The sequence below is a fragment of the Salvelinus sp. IW2-2015 genome, unplaced genomic scaffold (genome assembly GCF_002910315.2).
Source record: "Salvelinus sp. IW2-2015 unplaced genomic scaffold, ASM291031v2 Un_scaffold2938, whole genome shotgun sequence".
NCBI classification, from domain to species: Eukaryota; Metazoa; Chordata; class Actinopteri; order Salmoniformes; family Salmonidae; genus Salvelinus; species Salvelinus sp. IW2-2015.
Genome location: NW_019944233.1, coordinates 61,896 through 84,042, shown reverse-complemented (window position 1 = coordinate 84,042; position 22,147 = coordinate 61,896). Strand labels below are relative to the sequence as shown.

Here is a 22,147-nt window from a genome sequence, read left to right as displayed (position 1 = left end):
GAATAATATCAAAAATATTTCTGGATATTTTTAATGTTTTTTGTATTGTAAAACCAAGTATTCCAGTTAAGTTGTTTTGGTAGTTTTACACACTTTAAACGATGTATTTTAAGTGTTAAAATTGAGGCTAAGTATTTGTTTAGATGGTATAAGATTTAGTGTAGACAGCATCCACCAACCCTTCTTCCTTCAATCTTAATCTCCTGTGTTGTTTTACTTAAAATATAGCATTTAGTGTAAATATTGAGGCCTAAGTATTGTTTAGATGTATAAATTTAGTGTAGACAGCATCCACCAACCCTCCTTCCTTCCAATCTTAATCTCCTGTTTGTTTTCACTAAAATAATAGTCATGTACACTGCCTGGTCACTAAGCATGTTAGAAGAGGACCCCTTCTTAACATGCCCATTTCAGGAGGTTTTATTACTTTTAAAGACATGCGCCGGAACTTTAGCGACTGCTAAGTATTTGTAAACCTCCCACTTTGGCTGGATGTGTCAATGTGTAGTTCAAAAATGCATACTCTATTCACAGAATTACTGTCTTACCTCAATAAGCCATTTAATGCCTAGTTTAAAATGAACTTTTTCTCGAACTGCTGTGCCATTTTCTCTACATTTTTCCCCTAGCAATTCAAGTTCTAGCCAATGAGCTTTTGCCCCTTGCCATTGAGCGACAGCTAGCTAGATGCACAACACAGAACGAGAAAGATAAATACGTGGGCACATATCTGCACATATGCGACATAGTACGCAGGGAAACATTTTGTCTCGTGAATGCTACTAACGAACTACTGGCTAAAAAACTATACAAAGTACTGGAGAATGTCTTTAAATGTAGTGGAGGTGTGTGTGTGTGTGTGTGGTGTGTGGTGGGGGGATACAGTACTACTGAAGCATGACAGTGACTTGATGTCTGCTGCTCTGTGCACAAGACGGGACATGCTGCCACATTATCACTGAGCTGTTACCGACAGAGATCTTCATATGTAGTCGGCACTGAGATCCTCATCGGGCGCAGGCAGGTTAGCCCAGACACATAAAAGTTACTTAGACTGTTTTCACATTCTGAGATTTGAATCTCAACACTGTGTTTCAGCATATTCTAGTTTGGTGTACAACTTCTTTCCAAATACTAGTCCTCAATGTCCCTCGTCCCAGACAGAGCCCATATAAAACCTTCAAACTATATGCTACGCTTGGACTTTTCATAGTCTGCTTGGCTGCAAGTGAGCAAGACGGGGGACCCTCTTTTTCCAAAGACCAGTTAATGGTGCACAACAAAGCACCATAGAGGCTAATTCTCCTGAGGGAAATCCACAAGCATCTATCTCTGAGGCTAGGCTAGGCTAACAAGTGCGTTCTTGTGAATTGCGGTTTACTGAAATAACTGTTGTCCCTCTTGGGGACAAAAACATGAATAAAGCCATTAGAAATGAACTGTTTATTTCCCTTCTCTCTGTGGTAATCATGTGTGTGTGGTTGATCTGAGGCAGGCTCAGGGGATGTTTGAAGTTCGCTGCAGCACAGAAACAAATGTTAGGGTTTCAGCCAACTGAAACTGTTATCGGTGCTTTTTGTGCGGGGGGCGGGGGTAGGGGATGGGGTTGAGGGCCAGAGAATGGAGAGGGGATTTAGTAAGTCTGCCCAGACTTACAGCTGCTTAGACTGTCTGACATTCGTAGGGTAAAGCCTTTGATTGACTTTGCTGGTACAAACGAGTTTTAATCTTCAAAGATTTTAATCTGTCTGTTAAATCACAAGCAGTTAGGGGGGGGTGGAAGGGTGGTAACAGTCACGTACTTAGAGAAAAACAACAGCAAGAGTATAAAAACATTTACAAACACAACAAAAAAATGACAATTTCACTAAGCAATTGAGCCGAAACAAAGCATGATAAATGTCAGGCACCTTGCTTTTCAATTACTGAAAAAAGTTCTCTTCATTTGGTGACTGGGATGTCATTCACAGCAAGCACCACTGGGGTAGTGCTGAGGTGCTACGGAGCAAAATAATTGCTTATACTCTTTTTACATAGTTCAGTTATCACAAGGGGTGCACAGCAAGACAACCCCATTTCAGTGCAGACCCCATTTTAGAGTAGACACAGCAGGGATTAGGTCACTATGACCCTGATGTCTCTCTGCCTGGCCCAGCCTCGCTTGACCTTTGACCTGYTGTGGAGAGTGGGYGCACTCAGTAGTGAGCCGCGGGGCGCCAGTCCAGCAATGTGATTGTAGAAACAAAGCAGGAGGTGTGGAAATAAGAATAAAGGCACTTTAAAAGGCTTCCTTATTTTCAAATAATCCTTTCAAACATATTTTAATGTCTGCACAGTTAAGTATTTGTTCCGTTTCTCAATTGCTGACCCATKGCTGGCCGGTCCTCTCTCTTTCTCCTCCACTGTCACCAACAACTCTTGCTGGTGTCTAGTCCGTGAGGGAAGGAGTAGCTAGAGGTACTTAGTCTTACCYTCTGGGTCTGAGTAGCAACAGAGATGGGCGTCAGAAATAAGAGGGCTTATGAGAGAGAGCCATGTTGTTGTTCGGCGTGCAATGATCCTGTATTAGCAGCACCTCGTACTCCAGGCCGCCATTTTGAACCACAGCCGGCTCCGGCTGCTTTTGGGGCATCGCCCCTCCAATGTTGGAACCAGCCTTGACTCCCTCCAGCTCCAGCTGGGCTGGCTCACACTCCAGATCCAGGTGGCCCTTGGCCCGTTTCCTCCTTATGTAGCACACCACCCCCACGGCGGCTGCAACCAGGACTAGGAGCAGCAGAATGGCCAGAGCCGGCACCAGCATGGTAGTCAGCCTCTTGTCCTCCACCTGCCTCCCTGTGGCAGTGTGCTGCTGGGCCGCTGTGTGGGCCTCCGTGCAGACGCTGTCCCCACCGCTGAGGTCGCCCAGCGGGCTGGCGCACACCGTGTAGGTGGAGTTGGGCCGCAGCCCCCTCAGGGTGTACTCTGGGTAGGAAGCGGGCACGCTGAGCTGCATGGGACGCCGGTCRGGCCCCGACAGGTTGCGGTATGTCAGACGGATGCCGCGGATGTAGGGCCGGACCTTGATGTAGCGGTGCAGGTCCAGCAGGATGGAGGAGCTGGTCACCAGGCGCGAGCTGATGTCGGGGGCGTCGGCGGTGACAGTTGCCGCGGAAATGTCATTGTTGTTGTGATTGTGGTCCTGATCGGGAGGGGGGTGGGAGTGGTGGCGGTTCTCGCAATAGGTGCCGTAGAAGCCACGAGGGCAGGTGCACTCCAGATGGCCTTGCCCGTCCAGCCGACAGGTGCCCCCATTCAAGCAGGTCTGGGAGGGGCAGAAGAAGTCCACCTCTGGGTCTTGGCTGCTGCTGGTGGGAGAGGAAGGGACGGGGAGCGGGGGCTGGCTGTTTGTCCCAGTTGAGTTGTCCTCCTCACTGGGCCCRGGTGCAGGGATGGCTGGGGAGGTGCTAGGCAGGGTGGTGATCGGAGGGGGCATGGTGGTGCTGGTTCTGACTGTGCTAGCGGTGACAGTAGTGGTGGTGGGGCARCCAAACTCCCTGTGCTCCAGCCTCTCCAGCACCTTCCCAGCGTTGAGGGGAGGGAAGTGGCAGCGGGTCTCCTCCGTCCTGCCCAGAGTCACCCCCTGGTTCCTGAGCCACCCGGGGAACCAGGCCAGGGTGCAYAGGCAGTTGAAAGGGTTCTCRGCCACCGTTAGCTTAGTCAGGTGAGGGAAAAGCTGTGCGAACCCGTCGGGCAAGCCCTGCAGACTCAGGTTGCTGATGTCCAGCTCCTGGAGCTCGCTCAGGTTCTTCAGGTCCTCCAGCTTCAGTGGGCCCATGGGGTTCCCGGCCAGGCTCAGGTAGATCAGGCCCCGGGCCTCCCTCAGCGCCAGGGGGAAGGAGCCCAGCTCGTTGCCAGAGATGTCCAGTTCGTGGAGGTTCCCCAGGCTGGCCATCAGGTCCTCGTTCAGGCTTTCGAGGCCCAGGCCGGCCAGCTTCAGAGACTCCAGGTTGGGCATCTGGAGGTCGGCTGACCCCAGGGATGGGAGGGTGTTGAAGCGGAGGTCCAGAAGCAGCAGTCTGGGCATGGCTAGGGCGGGGAGCGAGGTGAGCTGGTTTCCCTGCAGCTTGAGCTCCAGCAGCTGCTCCAKGCCGTGGAAGGCGGCAGGGTGTATAGTCCGGATGTGGTTGCTGTAGAGGTACAGCCTCTCCAGTAGGGCCATGCCTGCAAAGGTCTCCTCTGACAGATGGGTGATCTGGTTGGCTGAGAGGTCCAAGTTCCTCAGGGAAGTCAGAGGCTCAAACACCCGGTCGGGCAGTACCGTGACTTTGTTCTGACTCAGATCCAGCATCTCCAGGCTCTCCATCCCCACAAAGTCTTCCTCCACCAGGGTCTCGATGCTTGGCGAAGAGGTAGAGGTTCTTGGTGGTTCCGGGACGCCGTGGGGCATGGTGGCAGAGCGGCGCTGGAACAGAAGATGGATTCTGGGGTGGAGCAGGTGCAGTCCTGGGGACAGTCGCTGGCCAGGTCCTGCCGGGGAGCCGGAGCAAGAGGAGAAGGAGGAAGGGCGTCAGCGGAGGGAGGAAGAAGGCCTTCATGGTGGCACTGGAGTCACTCTCTCTCCTCTTCAGCCTGAAAGGACAGATCAAGACAAGGTCAGCTATAGAAAGAGATGCTTTAAACGCAGGGCCATTGAGTAATAGAATACACAGACGAGACAAGTCTTATTCTTGTCATGTCTTTCTGGAAACTGTGAAGGACATGGGAAAGGAGGCAACCTAGAGGTGTAGAACATAGAGACACCTAGAGGTGTAGGACATAGAGACAGCTAGAGGTGTAGGACATAGAGACACCTAGAGGTGTAGGACATAGAGACAGCCTAGAGGTTGTAGGAACATAGAGACAGCCTAGAGGTGTAGGACATAGAGACACCTAGAGGTGTAGGACATAGAGACACCTAGAGGTGTAGGACATAGAGACAGCCTAGAGGTGTAGGACATAGAGACAGCCTAGAGGTGTAGGACATAGAGAACAGCTAGAGGTGTAAGGACATAGAGACAGCCTAGAGGTGTAGGACATAGAGACAGCCTAGAGGTGTAGGACATAGAGACAGCCTAGAGGTGTAGGACATAGAGACAGCCTAGAGGTTGTAGGACATAGAGACAGCCTAGAGGTGTAGGACATAGAAGCAGCCTAGAGGTGTAGGACATAGAGACAGCCTAGAGGTGTAGGACATAGAGACAACCTAGAGGTGTAGGAACATAGAGACAGCCTAGAGGTGTAGGACATAGAGACAGCCAGAGGTGTAGGACATAGAGACAGCCTAGAGGTGTAGGACATAGAGACAGCCTAGAGGTGTAGGACATAGAGACAGCCTAGAGGTGTAGGACATAGAGACAGCCTAGAGGTTAGGACATAAGAGACAGCCTAGAGGTGTAGACATAGAGACAGCCTAGAGGTGTAGGACATAGAGACAGCCTAGAGTGTAGGACATGAGACACTAGAGGTGTAGGACATAGAGACAGCCTAGAGGTGTAGGACATAGAGACAGCCTAGAGGTGTAGGACATAGGACACAGCCTAGAGGTGTAAGGACATAGAGACAGCCTAGAGGTGTAGGACATAGAGATACAGCCTAGAGGTGTAGGACAATAGAGACAGCCTAGAGGTGTAGGACATAGAGACAGCCTAGAGGTGTAGGACATAGAGACAGCCTAGAGGTTAGGACATAGAGACAGCCTAGAGGTGTAGGACATAGAGACAGCCTAGAGTGTGTAGGACATAGAGACAGCCTAGAGGTGTAGGACATAGAGACAGCCTAGAGGTGTAGGACATAGAGACAGCCTAGAGGTGTAGGACATAGAGACAGCCTAGAGGTGTAGGACATAGAGACAGCCTAGAGGTGTAGGACATAGAGACAGCCTAGAGGTGTAGGACATAGAGACAGCCTAGAGGTTGAGGACATAGAGAACAGCCTAGAGGTGTAGGACATAGAGACAGCCTAGAGGTGTAGGACCATAGAGACAGCCTAGAGGTGTAGGACATAGAGACAGCCTAGAGGTGTAGGACATAGAGGTATAGTGCTAATTTGGATAAACAGTAATTCTGTACTATAACTACCCTTCATAATCTGTATAATGCGTCACAAATCTGTATAGATCTTTATGATGTATTAGTTTCTCTTTTTTCATGTGGTTAGCACAATATGTGGGGTTATTATCGTCGTCTAGACTGAGCACACATGAAGGATCAAAGACGTGGTCTCTTGACACAGGGCTCTTCAAACAATGGGCCGTAGTTCGGCAGTGACCTCAGGGCTTTGAGTAATTTTCCACTGGACTCAGGGGAAAGAAAGTTCCCTTTGCTACTCTCTATCTATTTACTGTAGCCCAGTCTGACCAAGGTGACTTGAACTCGATAGTATTGTATCAGACACTGAAGAATGGATGTGGATCCTGGATGGTGTTTTCCTAGAGCAGATTGTTAGTTACTGTGGTAGCAGGTTTGGTAGCTGCTTCATTAACATAAACCTTGCTGTAGGTCCTGGTAGTACTTGGTGCTGTGTACTGGTAAATACATGTATGTGTGCCTCTGTCTCTCTGTCTCTCTGTGCCTGCCTGTGTCTGTCTGTCTCTCTTTCTGTGTCTGTCTCTCTGTCCTCTCTGTGCTTGTCTGTGTGTCTCTCTCTGTGTCTGTCTCTCTCTCAGGGTCTGGACAGTCACCACTACCATTTACAGTTCTTCGCACACTGTGGTTGAACAGGAAGCACGTTTAACCATTTTCTCCATGTTTACGACAAACTCTTTAGCCTGTGAAACCACATTACACCACACACGCACGAACACACACACACAAATTGTTCAGATTACGATGTATGAGGAAGGCCATGAAGCCTGTCAAGAACTCCAGTCACCAAGCCACGGACTGTTACCATCTGGCAAATGGTATCGGTCTCGGACAACAGGCTCCGAGCCCGCTTCTACCACAGGCATCAGACTTTGAACAACAAACCCTAGCTGTTTACCTGCTCAGACCTGCACCTTAGAGGCTGTTTACACTGACTCACACATCCACCGCACCACCAGATCCCATCAGACTACACACGACAACATGCACCCTACGACCACACTGACTAGCTTTAATACCTACCACAACCTGACAATACACACACAACACACACACAGCACACACACACCACGTCAACACTGCTGTTGGATTTGATACTTCTATTCAACTGCGTAAAGACACTACCCACTTTACATTTGGAACACTGCTTGATCATTACACATTCATCATCTGTACTGTATATCTTATTAGATCTGTTTTATTACTATGGAACTATCTTCCTCTATGACTTATTATTTAGATTCAACTTTTCTATTATTATTGATATGGATATTGTACTGCATTGTTGAGGGAGCTAGCGTGTTAGCATTTCACTGACCTTTTATACCTGCTGTTAACTGTTTTATACCTGCTGTTAACTGTTTTATACCTGCTGTCAACTGTTTAATACCTGCTGTCAACTGTTTTATACCTGCTGTTAATAGTTGTATACCTGCTGTTAACTGTTTTATACCTGCTGTTAACTGTTTATACCTGCTGTTAACGGTTTTTATACTGTATTGGAGTTTACTGGAGTTTTTTTTTTTTTTACCTTGGTGTTAAAGTTTTAATACCTGCTGTTGACGGTTTTCTACCTGCTGTAACTGTTTTATCCTGCTGTTAACTGTTTTATCCCTGCTGTTAACTGTTTTATCCCTGCTTTAACTGTTTTATACCTGCTCTAACTGTTTTCTACCTGCTGTAACTGTTTTATCCCTGCTGTTAACTGTTTTATCCCTGCTGTTTAACTGTTTATCCCTGCTGTTAACTGTTTTATCCCTGCTGTTAACTTTTTATACCTGCTCTTAACTGTTTTAAACCTGCTGTTAACTGTTTTCTACCTGCTGTTAACTGTTTTATCCCTGCTGTTAACTGTTTTATCCCTGCGTTAACTGTTTCTACCTGCTGTTACGGTTTTATACCTGCTGTTTAACTTTTTTGTTATACCTACTGTTAACGGTTTTCTTATACCTACTGTTAATAACTGTAACAAAAAATTTGATCTGGAGGATTACATGAGAGCGAGAGTGTGTGTGATTCTGTGTCTCAGTGTAAAACAGTGTCTTAATGCTGCAGTACAAACTGCTCCTTGTTTCCCTCTCATTTCTCCACTTTTACAACTGTACCAAGTCTCTGTCTGTGACTGGAATGATGTGATATACGATATAGTGCATGTGTGCATGCATCTGTGGGTGATTTAGCTTGCGGTGCTCTAAACTTGTGTCCTTATCGATATCCTGGAGATGCTTTCCTGACAAACGCTCAGTATAAATCACCTAACATTAGAATGTTGTCATTACTCAACACTTTGGCCAACGCTCCTTACTAAACACGTCTGAAATACAGTAGAAACTCAGAGATGCTGAGAGAGGTGCTTTGTATCCAAAGAGAGGATAGTGTCAGATGGGCAAGTCAAGTAATTTACACCCCGGATTCACTTGAGACCCAGCATATTCAGGCCCGAGACGGGACACCTGTAAGATCACATAACTTCGACTTGAGTTGAAAGAGATCGAGGGAAGGGAGGAAAGAAAGAGGGGGAATGGAGGGCATATAAAGGGAAGACGAGCCGCTCAAGTGAGTCATTGAAGACGTTTATCACCTTCCGTTCCGAGGATTAATCGCACGGGTTAGTGGCCTTGAGCGAGGAGAGAGTAAAATAAAGATTTTCAATCTTTCTTCCTTCTGTCCTCCCTTCTCTCTCTCCCTACTTCTCTCTTTCTCTCCTCCCTCCTTCTCTCTCTCTCTCTCTGGGCGTAAAAGGACAGTGTGGGGGTTTAAATATCCGCAGTTCACGTCGGGGTGAAATACGCCAAGCTTAGTTTTATTGGACACTGCAGGGGAGACTGCGACGGTGTTATTTTCTCTCCTTTAAACATGAGCCACGCAGACACAGTCATCTGATTTATATTAACTATTCCTTTTCTCCACCTGCAGTGTTTCCACTTTCTCTTTAATTCTGCTTTTATTTGGAAAGCAGGTTTCAACATTTAAAAAATGTCATGATTTTGTGTGGTGGGGGGGGGGCTGCTCGCTGTGTGAGTGGAAATTGTAGACACCTTCAGGTTGAAATTGTTCACTTAAGGGAGTTTCTTAAGCGGGGTTTTAATGGTACTGGTTACTTTTTGGGTACACCTGGATTGTTCTTGTATAGTAGGGTTTGTCCTGACAAATCTACCCATATACTCCCAGAGAACACTGTTCTGAGTTGCTTCAGGGTTGAAAGGCTACAACACTAAAAACGTCCTAGACAATGACTTTCCCATATATTTTCCTTTCTATCTTCTCTCTTCCTTTCTGCCTCGCTGTCTGTCGTTACTCACTTGTAGCACTGACCCACCCGTTCAGCCAATGCACAACTTTGCTGCAACCTTGTAGCAACATTGTGAGGCAGAGATCACACTCTCCCATCTGAAAACACAACCCTGAGCTACGGAGATAGTGCCACCATGGTTACGGTAACTTCCGCCCTTACCCTTCCACTTTCTCCAAACATTGCCAGTCATTCTCAAGGTCTCTCTCTCTGCTGACTCTTTGATATAGGAGTCTTTTGCCTGCAGAGAGACACATTATCACGTCCTGCATTAGGTCATACTGTAGCCGCCTTTCCACAACAAGTCATTATCTTATAGCTAATCACGCTGTTATAGTTAATTACTGATTGAATTTATTCAACTTAGTCTAGTTGCTTCTGCGTCACATTGAATAATAATCTGGTTGTTTGGTTGTGTGCCATTGCCACGTTGTTCCCAGAGTCTGGAAATCTTTTATCCAAGTTTATCTGTCCGAAAAGTTGCCTCTGCTTCCTTGTCTCTCTAACGATGAATGAACCATCATCATCTTCACCTTTATCCCTCACTCTATCTCTGTTCTCTCTGGTTCTAGCTCCTACTCTCAGCAGACAACACAAGCGGTATGTGCCTGTGTGTAATAACTGTTATAATGCCTGAACCCCACTGATGATGGCCATGACATATGATGAACTTTGCAGAAGGAAACAGAGCAGGTTTTTTGCATTCTTGCGGCTGGCGTTTCATTAARTCACTGGCAGCCYTGCGATKTTTTCCTCCAAAAGCCGGTTTTAGTTGCGGCCGTATAAAACTACCAGAAATGCACAGGGCTTGTGCCAAGTAGATATTASTGTTGAAGCGGAGCCACKGAGTACACTTCCACTGCATATCTACCATCTGTTTTCCCCCTCTGGAGTTTCCCTGTTCTATTTTACTGTTCTTTATTTCCATTGTACATTTTCTTTACTGATAAACACGGCCTCGAATGTCAAGAGTTGGAGAGGAGATGTAAGGGCTGGGAGGCCGGGGAAAGAGGAAGGCGGGGGGGGGACACACAGGCCATGAAAGTGAATTTCTAGCCCAGTATCATCCCTTCACATCACGCCACCACTGTGGTATGTATTTTCCTCCTCTTTCAGCATACCTCTCTTTTCTCATTCCCCTCTTCCTGGAAATCATAACCCTTGATATGAAAATGTTTTTTTCCCCTGTAGTTCCTTGAAACCGGATTACGTTAAAGAAGAGATGCGTAGTGGTAATATCTCGGATCCATTCCCTGAGCTACACATTCCTAGTGTTATGTTCCAAGTCATTACATGTTAAAGCCAAGGCTGGGCAGAGATGTATTGTTATACAGCCAAATACCAATAAAGTAGCTTTAGTATTGTGCCATTGGGTCAGGTTAACAAAGTAGCCAGCAGCTAACTCACTAACAGCTATCAACAGCCAACACCTGCTAACTCTGCGAGAAATACCTCTTAACTTCTGCCAACAGTGTAAAAAGTACTAACTTAGCTTTTCTTTTTGCCAACAATGCAAAAGTACTGTGTTGGACCCATCAGACTAGGTATAGGCCTAGTAATTGTTTCTGGAAAATCTTGTTCAGACAGTGAAGATAGCATCTGATGGAGGTACTGCCATTTGACCACAGTGTAATGGGTAGTAGGGGTGAGGGGTCGCAGTTATCCCATGGGTTTAAACACAACGCCTGGGGAATACATTTAATGGACTGATAATGGAATTCAGTGGATTGTAATGGATTCTGCCCATTGCTCATGTAACTGGCGGTCCGTCTGAACTGCACTTCAACATTACATGTGTAGAGAACTTCCCTCACAGGAAAATCAAGTTATTCTAATTAGAGTTTTTCTACTAGCAGGTTCTTAACTATGACTTCTTTCGGCTTATGGTGTGCCTTTGCTGAAGTTTTCTAATGTGGCTTGAGTTTTTCCTTCGGTTCAGCCATAAAGTCAACAGAGACATGAACCCGGGCTCTTCTCATGATATCCAGCCTATAAATAAAAGAGCAGGAAGGCTGGTAGTATATTACAGGGCTGGGGAATGTGAAGAGGTAGATGGGAAGTAGTCGTGGCTGGATGGATCTGCTGTGCTGGCTGGATGGATGGATGGATGACTGCCTGTGTGTAGAGAAAAAGGGATTGGGAAAGAATAACAGAAGATGAAGGCTGGGGAAAGGGACACACTAACAACAGTTTGGAGGATGGTAAAACAGACATTTGCAAGCTTGCCTGGCGCAATGGAACAATGGAATAGTCCCTAAAGTGCAATCCCCGATCATCTGGCACTCCAGGCAGACTCAATCGACACCAAAGTATTTAAAAGAAGAAGCAAAAAACTATTTTGACCCAAGGTCTGTCACAACTACACACATACAGCAGTATGCCATTTGTGTGGAATGTGTCTGAAGCGGTACAGAACAATATCCAGCCAATCACACCTCTCCCTGAACAGAGGGAGCCAATCAGGCGCTGGAGGATACAAGCAAGAGACGGGGGACGGGTGTAGGGGAGCAGGGCCAGAATACACAAGATCAAGGTAGCCATGCAGTAAGATGGAGGTATTGAGTGTCGGGAGAGGGAGAGAGAGGGGGGCCGACATGAAAGAAAGCGAGAGGACGTAAGGAGGGGAGCTATGTAGATGAAGTTTGGAATATTTTCCTAAGAAACCCAATGTTGTGATTCTTGCTCTCTGGGGTCTATGTTTATTTTACTGTGCCTCATTCCGACATGGGTCCAGAGAATCTGATAGCCGCAAGGAGGGAGCCATGAGGCTGGGGCAGCAGAGAGGGAGCCATGAGGGCTGGGGCAGGCAGAAGGGAGCCATGAGGCTGGGGCAGGCATAGAGAAGGGAGCCATGAGGCTGGGGCAAGCCAGAGAGGGAGCCATGAGGCTGGGGCAAGCAGAGAGGGAGCCATGAGTCTGTGCGGCAGAGAGGGAGCCATGAGTGCTGGGTGCCGGCAGAGAGGGAGCCATGAGTCTGGTGCCGGCAGAGAGGGAGCCATGAGGCTGGGGCAGGCAGAGAGGGAGCCATGAGGCTGGGGCAGCCAGAGAAGGGAGCCATGAGGCTGGGGGCAGGCAGAGAGGGAAGCCATGAGGCTGGGGCAGGCAAGAGAGGGAGCCATGAGGCCTGGGGCAGGCAGAGAGGAGCCATGAGGTGGGGCAACGGCAGACAGGGAGCCATGAGGCTGGGGCAGGCAGACAGGGAGCCATGAGGCTGGGCAGGCAGACAGGGAGCCATGAGGCTGGGGCAAGGCTAGAAGAGGGAGGCCATTGGAGGACATAGAGAGGAAAATAGGACAGAGCAGATGGGGTGTATTCAGTGGAGGTTTTGGTTTCTGACTTAGAATATGTGGACAACTACAAATACCTAGGTGTCTGGCTAGATTGTAAACTCTCCTTCCAGACTCACATTAAACATCCCCAATCCAAAATTAAATCTAGAATCGCTTCCTATTTCACAACAATGCATCCTTCACTCATGCTGCCAAACATACCCTCGTAAAACCGATCCTCGACTTCGGCGATGTCATTTACAAAATAGCCTCCAACAATCTACTCAGCAATTGGATGCAGTCTTCACAGTGCCATCCGTTTTGTCACCAAAGCCCCATATACTACCCACCACTGCGACCTGTATGCTCTCGTTGGCTGGCCCTCGCTACATATTCGTCGTCAAACCCACTGGCTCCAGGTCATCTATAAGTATTTTCTAGGTAAAGCCGCCGTTATCTCAGCTCCCTGGTCACCATAGCAGCACCCATCCGGCATGGCACTAGCAGGTTAATCTCACTGGTCAACCCCAAGTCAATTCCTCCTTTGGCCGCCTCTCCTTCCAGTTCTCTGCTGCCATGACTGGAAACGAATTGCAAAATTCACGGAAACTGGAGACCCATATCTCCCTCACTAACATTAAGCACCAGCTGTCAGAGCAGGTCACAGATCACTGCACTGTAGATAGCCCATCTGTAAATAGCCCATCCAATTACCTCATCCCCCATACTGTTATTTATTTTGCTCCTTTGCACCTCAGTATCTCTACTTGCACACTCATCTTCTGCACATCTATCACTCCACGTGTTTAATTGCTATATTGTAATTATTTCGCCACTAATGGCCTATTAATTGTGTAACTCTGTGTTGTTGTTTGTGTCGAACTGTTTTGCTTTATCTTGGCCAGGTCGCAGTTGTAAATGAGAACTTGTTTCAACTGGCCTAACTGGTTAAATAAAGGTGAAATAAGTCAAATAAAGTGAAACGTTCAGAACGTTGCAGATAGAAATGTATAGAATAGAGACTCCACCACCTGACACACAGTCATGTCTGTTCCAACACCTGGGTTCTAATACTATTTCAAATCATTTCAAATACTCCTTTGGAAGATTTGGGCCAGTGGTTGAACCCAGGTCTGCTATCATCCTGGGAGGAATGCAGCCGTTAAGCGTCACCTTCTCTCCCCCTCGGGCTTGTCATTTCCCTTCTGCTGTCTCCACCGCTCTTTTGCCTCCCTCTCTGTTTAAACTTGAAACATTCCTGAGATGTGCAGCAGCTGAGTTTGAAAGGGAGCTTCCTCCGAGTCTCATCTGTCTACAAACACACACTCGGCCCTTGCAACGTTAGATTAAGAGGACGTTTCCCCTTTAGGAAAGCTATATATTTTCCCAAGAAAAATGGGAAAATCTCAACAGACTAGGGACTTGACTATGTGTGGATGGAGTAAGCACAGAATGACACAGAAACACTAGAGGACATACAGTACATAACAATATGTATCTCTATGGGAGTAGGGCTTTCTTTGTTCCTACTCCCATTACACAACTAGAGTTATAACCTCTGTGCTCTCTGGGTTTGAATTTGACCGTATCTATTATAGAAAGCTGATGAATGTGTGGCACTGCTGGTGCTTCAGGCCAGGAGCCTGTGGTAGAGGAGAGTATGCATGGCAACATCTTTGCGTAACACTGTGCAAGAAAAACATGTGGCTGAAAATGTAAATAAAGAGAAGTGGATCGAGAATGAAAGAAGGCCTTTCTCTCTCTCCCTGCTCTCTCGCTCTCTGTCCCTCTTTTTCTTCTCAAGACATAGAGGAAAAAGCAAGAAAACAGGGAAACCAAAAGGAGAGAGAGAGAAAAAAAGGTCCAACAAGCTAGGAGGAACAGAAAGAAGGGTCGGCCCTGTCACTTGTCAGTCAAGTGGAGGGCTGAGATGGGTTATAAATGTCTAGCCTGCATGAGAGAGAGTTGTGAAGCCTCAGCAATTACAGCTTCACAGGGCCTCCAAGGCCCAGGGCCCAATGTCAGAAGCCCTTATCTCCAGCAAAAAGATAGGAGCCAGGGCCATGTGGAGAAGCTGTATTGTGAGTTTTGTGCGTGTGGTGTGTGCGTGTGCAGACACCTACTAAATAACACCTATCTCCCCTTGATCCCCCCACAGAGCGGTAACTTGATCTCCCACAGAGCGGTAACTTGATCCCCACAGAGCGGTAACTTGATCCCCCACAGAGCGGTAACTTGATCCTCCCACAGAGCGGTAACTTGATCCTCCCACAGAGCGGTAACTTGATCCCCCCACAGAGCGGTAACTTGATCCCCCCACAGAGCGGTAACTGATCCCCCACAGAGCGTAACTTGATCCCCCCACGAGGGGTAATTGATCCCCCACAGACGGTAACTTGATCCCCCAGAGCGGTAACTTGATCCCCTGTCACTTCTAAGATATCTTAACACTGTGTCATCTTTCCCTCATTCCCCTGGCTGCGGTTCTCTAATGGTACYGCCCTCACGCTGTCCTAGCAGGGGGCAGTCCTGGTCAAAACCATCAATCTCAGACAACGGGGGTCAATGAGAGAAAGAGAGGGAGATGTAGGGAGAGAAAGAGCAGGAGMGGGAGCAGAGAGAGAGAGGAAGATTAAACATCAGCCTAGTGAGAAAGGCCGGATGTGAAGGCGAAGCAGACCTGACATTCGTTAAGCGCCCGTTTGAAGGAATAGAAACTCCTAACATCCATCAGGCTGGTAGTGAGAGCTGGGATAGCATGTTGGGATGTGGCCTGAGCAGCCCCTTTTCTTGTGGTGGGCCTGAAATATACCAGAGAGAGAGTTGTGTGCAGCAGCTTGCAAAGTTCGTTTCACGGTATTGCCCCCGTAACCCCCCCTTCACACCACTACAAAGATACTGTGGCTGCCAGAGGTTCATTGTCCCTGACAGATGTCGTAAAATCATTACCCCTCCTTRCTTTTCTTGTCTCTATTSTCTATATTGCCAGATTCATCTTTGACTGATCTCTCTGTAAGGCTTGTTCTAGTAAAGTCAGAAAGGACAGAAAGTTATTTGTGTCCGACTGAAGATTCTTCGCCAACTGTGCTTTCTCCGATGTCAAGATCTATCTCTGCTTACTATTAGGTTGCATAGCACCTATGGAGAGAAAAGCAGTTTATCATTTACATTTGTTATTATCATTCACTGGATAACAAGCTGCAAGTGTACTTGGCACGGTTACCGAAAGCCTTGATCGTATTGCAGAAGAGGGAAAACAAGTTCTTCAGTTTCTTTCTCTTCCTCCCCCGTCTCTTTCATATTAGTCTCTACCTCCTCTCCATCAACACTTCCCTGCTCCCTCCCTTCCTCCTCAAACCTTATAGATTCAACGGCAAGTTAAACAAGTATGGCCACCGGTGCACAACGTCATAAATACTTCAGCACATTTCTTACACAAGTAAAAAATACTCTGCATTGCATTACACACGTTGCACAACAATGTGGTTAGCATAGCTGACATTATTATACTGCATACTTCACTAACCTAGCTACATGTTTTCATTGAATCCTTCACTAACCTAGCTACATTTTTCATTGACTGTATTACTTCACTAACCTAGCTCACATGTTTTCATTGACTGTATTACTCCACTAACGCTACACATGTTTTCATTGACTGTATCCTTCACTAACCTAGCTACATGTTTTCATTGACTGTATCTTCACTAACCTAGCTACATGTTTCATTGGACTGTATTACTCACTAACCTAGCTACATGTTTTCATTGACTGTAATACTTCACTAACTAGCTACATGTTTCATTGACTGTATCCTTCACTAACCTAGCTACATGTTTTCATTGACTGTATTACTTCACTACCTAGCTACATGTTGTTCATTGACTGTATTACTTCACTAACCTAGCTACATGTTTTCATTGACTGTATCCTTCACTAACCTAAGCTACATGTTTTCATTGACTGTATTACTTCACTAACTAGCTACATGTTTTCATTGACTGTATTACTTCACTAACCTCAGCTACATGTTTTCATTGACTGTATAACTTCACTAACTAGCTACATGTTTCATTGACTGTAACTTCACTAACCTAGCTACAATGTTTTCATTGACTGTATACTTCACTAACCTAGCTACATGTTTTCATTGACTGTATACTTCACTAAACCTAGCTACATGTTTTCATTGACTGTATACTTCACTAACCTAGCTACATGTTTTCATTGACTGTATTACTTCACTAACCTAGCTACATGTTTTCATTGACTGTAACTTCACTAACCTAGCTACATGTTTTCATTGACTGTATTACTTCACAACCTAGCTACTGTTTTCATTGACTGATTACTTCACTAACCTAGCTACATGTTCATTGACTATTACTTCACTAACCTAGCTGACATGTGTTCATTGACTGTATTACTTCACTAACCTAGCTACATGTTTTCATTGACTGTATTACTTCACTAACCTAGCTACATGTTTTCATTACTGTATTCACTAACCTAGCTACATGTTTTCATTGACTGTATTACTTCACTAACCTAGCTACATGTTTCATTGACTGTATCCTTCACTAACCTAGCTACATGTTTTCATTGACTGTATTACTTCACTAACCTAGCTACATGTTTCATTACTGTATTACTTCACTAACCTAGCTACATGTTTTCATTGACTGTATTACTTCACTAACCTAGCTACATGTTTTCATTGACTTATTACTTCACTAACCTAGCTACATGTTTTCATTGACTGTATTACTTCACAACCTAGCTACATGTTTTCATTGACTGTATTACTTCACTAACCTAGCTACATGTTTTCATTGACTGTCGTATTACTTCACTAACCTAGCTACATGTTTCATTGACTGTATACTTCACTAACCTAGCTACATGGTTTCATTGACTGTATTACTTCACTAACCTAGCTACATGTTTTCATTGACTGTGTACTTCACTACCTAGCGACATGTTTTCATTGACTTATCCTTCACTAACCTAGCTACATGTTTTCATTGACTGTGCACCACACTTAAAGAGTTTCAGTTACCAAACTATCCGGGGGTATCAACAATAATGTTTCAGTGTGTCGTGGATTGACCCGTCAGAATTCAGAAACTCCCCCAGAACCTCTTTTCTTCTTTCTACTTTACTCCCCCATTTCTCTTCAATGATCCCCTTTCCTCCTTTACCCATTATCATCTGCTGCTCTCCGTCCTGTCTAGGGGCCCTGGTTTATGGGATGGCGCTGTCATGTTGAGGACGACCCATACTCGGTGCATTGTGGGTAACAGGGTCCAGCTGTGGTCAGGGGGAGGGGGCAGGGACAGTGGAGTTAGGATGGGGTGGTGCGTGGGGTGCTCCTGTTTCACCTCACAGGACAGCAGCTAGGGGGTGGGGGTAAGAGGAGGGGGTCACAGGGGGCAGATAGACCTCAACACCAGTGTTCCCATGCTGCTGAGGTGATATTTTATGATTTTATGTATACACATCCCTAGTGCTGTACACTGCAGTAAATCTATAGAAACTGCTTGAGCCCAATGCTAGTGGGATGCTCGACTGCTGCAGTGAATCTAACAGTGTTAGACCCTGGAGGACTGAGCTCTGGCTCTGTAGTAAGAGATCAGACTGTAATTCATGCTCTAGACTACTAGCATGGTTCCATTAGAAGACAAGGTCCCAGCATAAAAGGACTCTAGGTAGCTAGGCACTCAGCATACTACCTCTCCCTAGTAACTCAGCATACTATCTCTCTCCCTAGGCACTCAGCATACTATCTCTCTCCCTAGCACTCAGCATACACCTCCCTAGTAACTCAGCATACCATCTCTCTCCCTAGATCTCAGCATACTATCTCTCCCTAGGCACTCAGCATACTATCTCTCCCTAGGCACTCAGCATAACTATCTCTCTCCTGGTAACTCAGCATCTATCTCTCTCCCTAGGCACTCAGCATACATCTCTCTCCCTGGTAACTCAGCATACTATCCTCTCTCCCTAGTAACTCAGAGCATAATATCTCTCTCCCTAGGTAACTCAGCATACTATCTCTCTCCCTAGTAACTCAGCATACTATCTCTCTCCCTGGTAACTCAGCATACTATCTCTCTCCCTAGTAACTCAGCATACTATCTCTCTCCCTGGTAACTTCAGCATACTATCTCTCTCCCTAGTAACTCAGCATACTATCCTCTCCCTAACTCAGCATACTATCTCTCTCCCTAGTAACCAGCATACTATCTCTCTCCCTAGTAACTCAGCATACTACTTCTCTCTCCTGGTAACTCAGCATACTATCTCTCTCCCTGGTAACTCAGCATACTCTCTCTCCCTAGGTAACTCAGCATACTATCCTCTCTCCTAGTAACTCAGCATACTATCTCTCCCGTAACTCAGCATACTATCTCTCTCCCTGGTAACTCAGCATACTATCTCTCTCCCTAGTAACTCAGCATACCATCTCTCCCTAGTAACTCACATACCATCTCTCTCCCTAGTAACTCAGCATACCATCTCTCTCCCTAGTAAACTCAGCATACCATCTCTCTCCCTAGTAACTCAGCATACTATCTCTCTCCCTAGTAACCAGCATTTGTTCCTCAGACTCCCAACAGGTTAGTCTCGGTCGCAGTAAACACTGGTCACCAGCACCACCAGAGATGGCTACACACCAGTAAACACTGGTCACCAGCACCACCAGAGATGGCTGCACACCAGTAAACACTGGTCACCAGACCACCAGAGATGGCACACACCAGTAAACAACTGGTCACCAGCACCACCAGAGAGGCTCACACCATAAACACTGGTCACCAGCACCACCAGATGGCTCACACAGTAAACAATGTCACCAGACCACAGAGATGGCTACACACCAATGAACACATAATGGTTGAGAGAGCATCTGCAACACATTGGTTTCTGCAATTGCTCCTCATAGCATTGCAGTTGGTAAACCTTTCATAGCCAGTCATCTCTTCTTCCTAATGAAGTGTTTCCTAAACCCTCAACATTTCCACGATTGGATGTATTCGAAGAACTAGCACACCTGAATCAACTAATGAAGTGCTTGGTGATTGTTGACCAATCAGATGTGCTTATACTGAAACACATGAAATATATGGAATGGCTAGGGGTGCTTGAGGAGAGGTTTGGGAAACCCTGGCCTAACTAATACACTCATTAGATAACCATCACCTGCCAGGAAAACAAAGACTTGAGAGCAATGAGCCATATTACTATTCCTAGAGGTCAGGGGTCAGAGTCAGATTGGCTGTTTCCACTGCTGCTAAAGCGACTGTGTCCTTTGTGTAACCCTCCACCAAGACAAGACAGATAACAGGGCCTGTTTGACACACGGCACACACCCATCGCACGCACGCACACACACACACACACGTACACCACGAACACATGCAGAGACAGAACAGAACAGCAAACACACACACACACACACCTGAGCCTCCTCCCACCGCCACAACAGGTGCACTTTCTGCACTCCTCCAGGGCATTCGAAACCCACAACCTCCTAAATGTGTCTGTACAACTCATGCGACTCAGGCTAAATCCTCCGCGCTTCAGAGCTGCCTTGGCTGCTACATTCCCAGGGAGCGAGGCCGGGAGAGGAGAGGCAGACGATGGCCAGGCCAGACAATAGTCTGTGTTAGCAGATGTTTATACCTCCTCTGAGCTTTAAGGTCTGAGGTTCAGTTTAAATCCTAAAGGAAATGTTGTCTATTCCTCTCCTTTCTTTCTCTAAACATATGCAGAGGAAGGGATTCTAGATTCCCGACAAGATCCCTTGGATGAGATTCACACACACACACTAACTCTCTGTCTGCGCTTTGTAGATCGTAGTATAGGTATTGACACATAGCTGCCGTTGCCTCCCTCAGTCAGCACTGATGAGGTGACCCAGCCCTGTGACCTTTGAACTTTCTGACTAATAAAGTCAGTGAGGTCACAACCCACTCACATGGACACAAAGCAGCCCTCTGTTACACACCTACCATCCCTGTGGTCAATTGGCTGATTATCCAATCACAGCTCTTTATACAGACACGTGGTGAGAGACTAGCCCATTAGGCGTCTGATCTTTACCATACAAAAATATCTCATTCATACAAAGTGTGCAGAGACCAGAACAWTGGATAGGTCTGTATCCTCCTTTCCTTAGTGATGGGTTTTGAACRAACGTTTGATCCCATACCCTAACACCTGTCTGTCTAGTGAAAAKAAAACTGGTTTCCTGATCAGATTCTGGATCAGATTTAAACTGTGAKTATTCTTCAGATAGAGACTGTCCKCTGTAGCTCAGTTGGTAGAGCATGGTGCCACGCCAGGGTTGTGGGTTCGATTCRCACGGGGGACCWGTATGAGATCAAATGTATGTAAGTGGCTCTGGATAAGAGTGTCTGCTACATGACTCAAARGTACAACACTGTCCTGCTCCAGTCATACACTGTKTGTCAGTCAGGGACATAGAAATAGAATTACTAGATAATGTACAAAATTAGATTAGAATGCTAACACGCAGGTCTGAGGTCAGTTAGGGACAGCTACTACAAAGTACAACACTAGCCTCTCTGTGCTCAAATTACAACMGATACACTTMGTTTTCTGACTCTAGATCTGATTTAGATTGTGACTATTCTTCAGAGACTGGCTCTGGTCCTAGAATGCTGGTTTMCTCCTGTTCCCAGGTCAGTCAGCTTTAAACAGCTACTAGCCCCCTGGCCTCTTCACTAACTGACCCATACACACTGACCCCTAGCCTTGGAGACCACTCTGCTTGACCTGAGCACCATCTGTCACACGCCAATGTGGCGTAAAAAGGCAAACCGACGTAGATGCCTCTCTGGGTGAGAACTCTTTCTCTCCCTTTTTTTCTCTCTCTCTCTCGCTCTCTCTCTCCTTCCTCTCTCCTTCCTCTATCTCTCCCTTTTTTCTCTCTCTCCCTTCCTCTCTCTCTCCCTTTTTCTCTCTCTCTCCCTTCCTCTCTCTCTCCCCTTTTTCTCTCTCTCTCTCTCTCTTCTTCTCTCTCTCTCCTCTCTCCTCTCTCTTCCTCTCTCTCTCCTCTTTTTCTCTTCTCTCCTTTCCTCTCTCTCTCCCTTTTTCTCTCTCTCTCCCTTCCTCTCGCTCTCCCTTTTTCTTTCTCTCTCCCTTCCTCTCTCTCTCTCTTTTCTTTCTCTCGCGCTCTCTCTCACTGATGGCTCTTCCTTTGAGGTGGTAGGGGGTTGAGGAGTGAGGATTTGATGGTTCTTGTTGGGAGCAGGAAGGCGCCACGTGTAACGCTGAACCCTGAAATCTATAGTCTTCATGTCATGAAGGAGATATTTGTCCACAGGGCCACTCTATACGGCCGTGTAGTCTGACCTGGGCTGGGATGCAGGAGGCTGGGGTTAACAGCTAGTACTGCTGTAAATGGGAAGGACTGAGGGGAAACAACAGACAAACAGTAGTTCATAGTCATT

The 22,147-nt window shown here is 46.6% G+C and overlaps 1 protein-coding gene across 1 annotated transcript in view; it reads right to left on the bottom strand.

Moving 5' to 3' along the window:
• Positions 1 to 1,428: 1,428 nt before the first annotated feature.
• vasnb (vasorin b) overlaps positions 1,429 to 22,147 on the bottom strand; it is a 34,143-nt gene continuing 13,424 nt past the window's right edge. The window contains 3 exon segments of the mRNA XM_070440740.1: positions 1,429 to 4,449; positions 4,452 to 4,505; positions 4,508 to 4,597. Coding sequence (XP_070296841.1) covers positions 2,504 to 4,449; positions 4,452 to 4,505; positions 4,508 to 4,577 — 2,070 coding nt within the window. The 5' untranslated portion in view covers positions 4,578 to 4,597 and the 3' untranslated portion in view covers positions 1,429 to 2,503.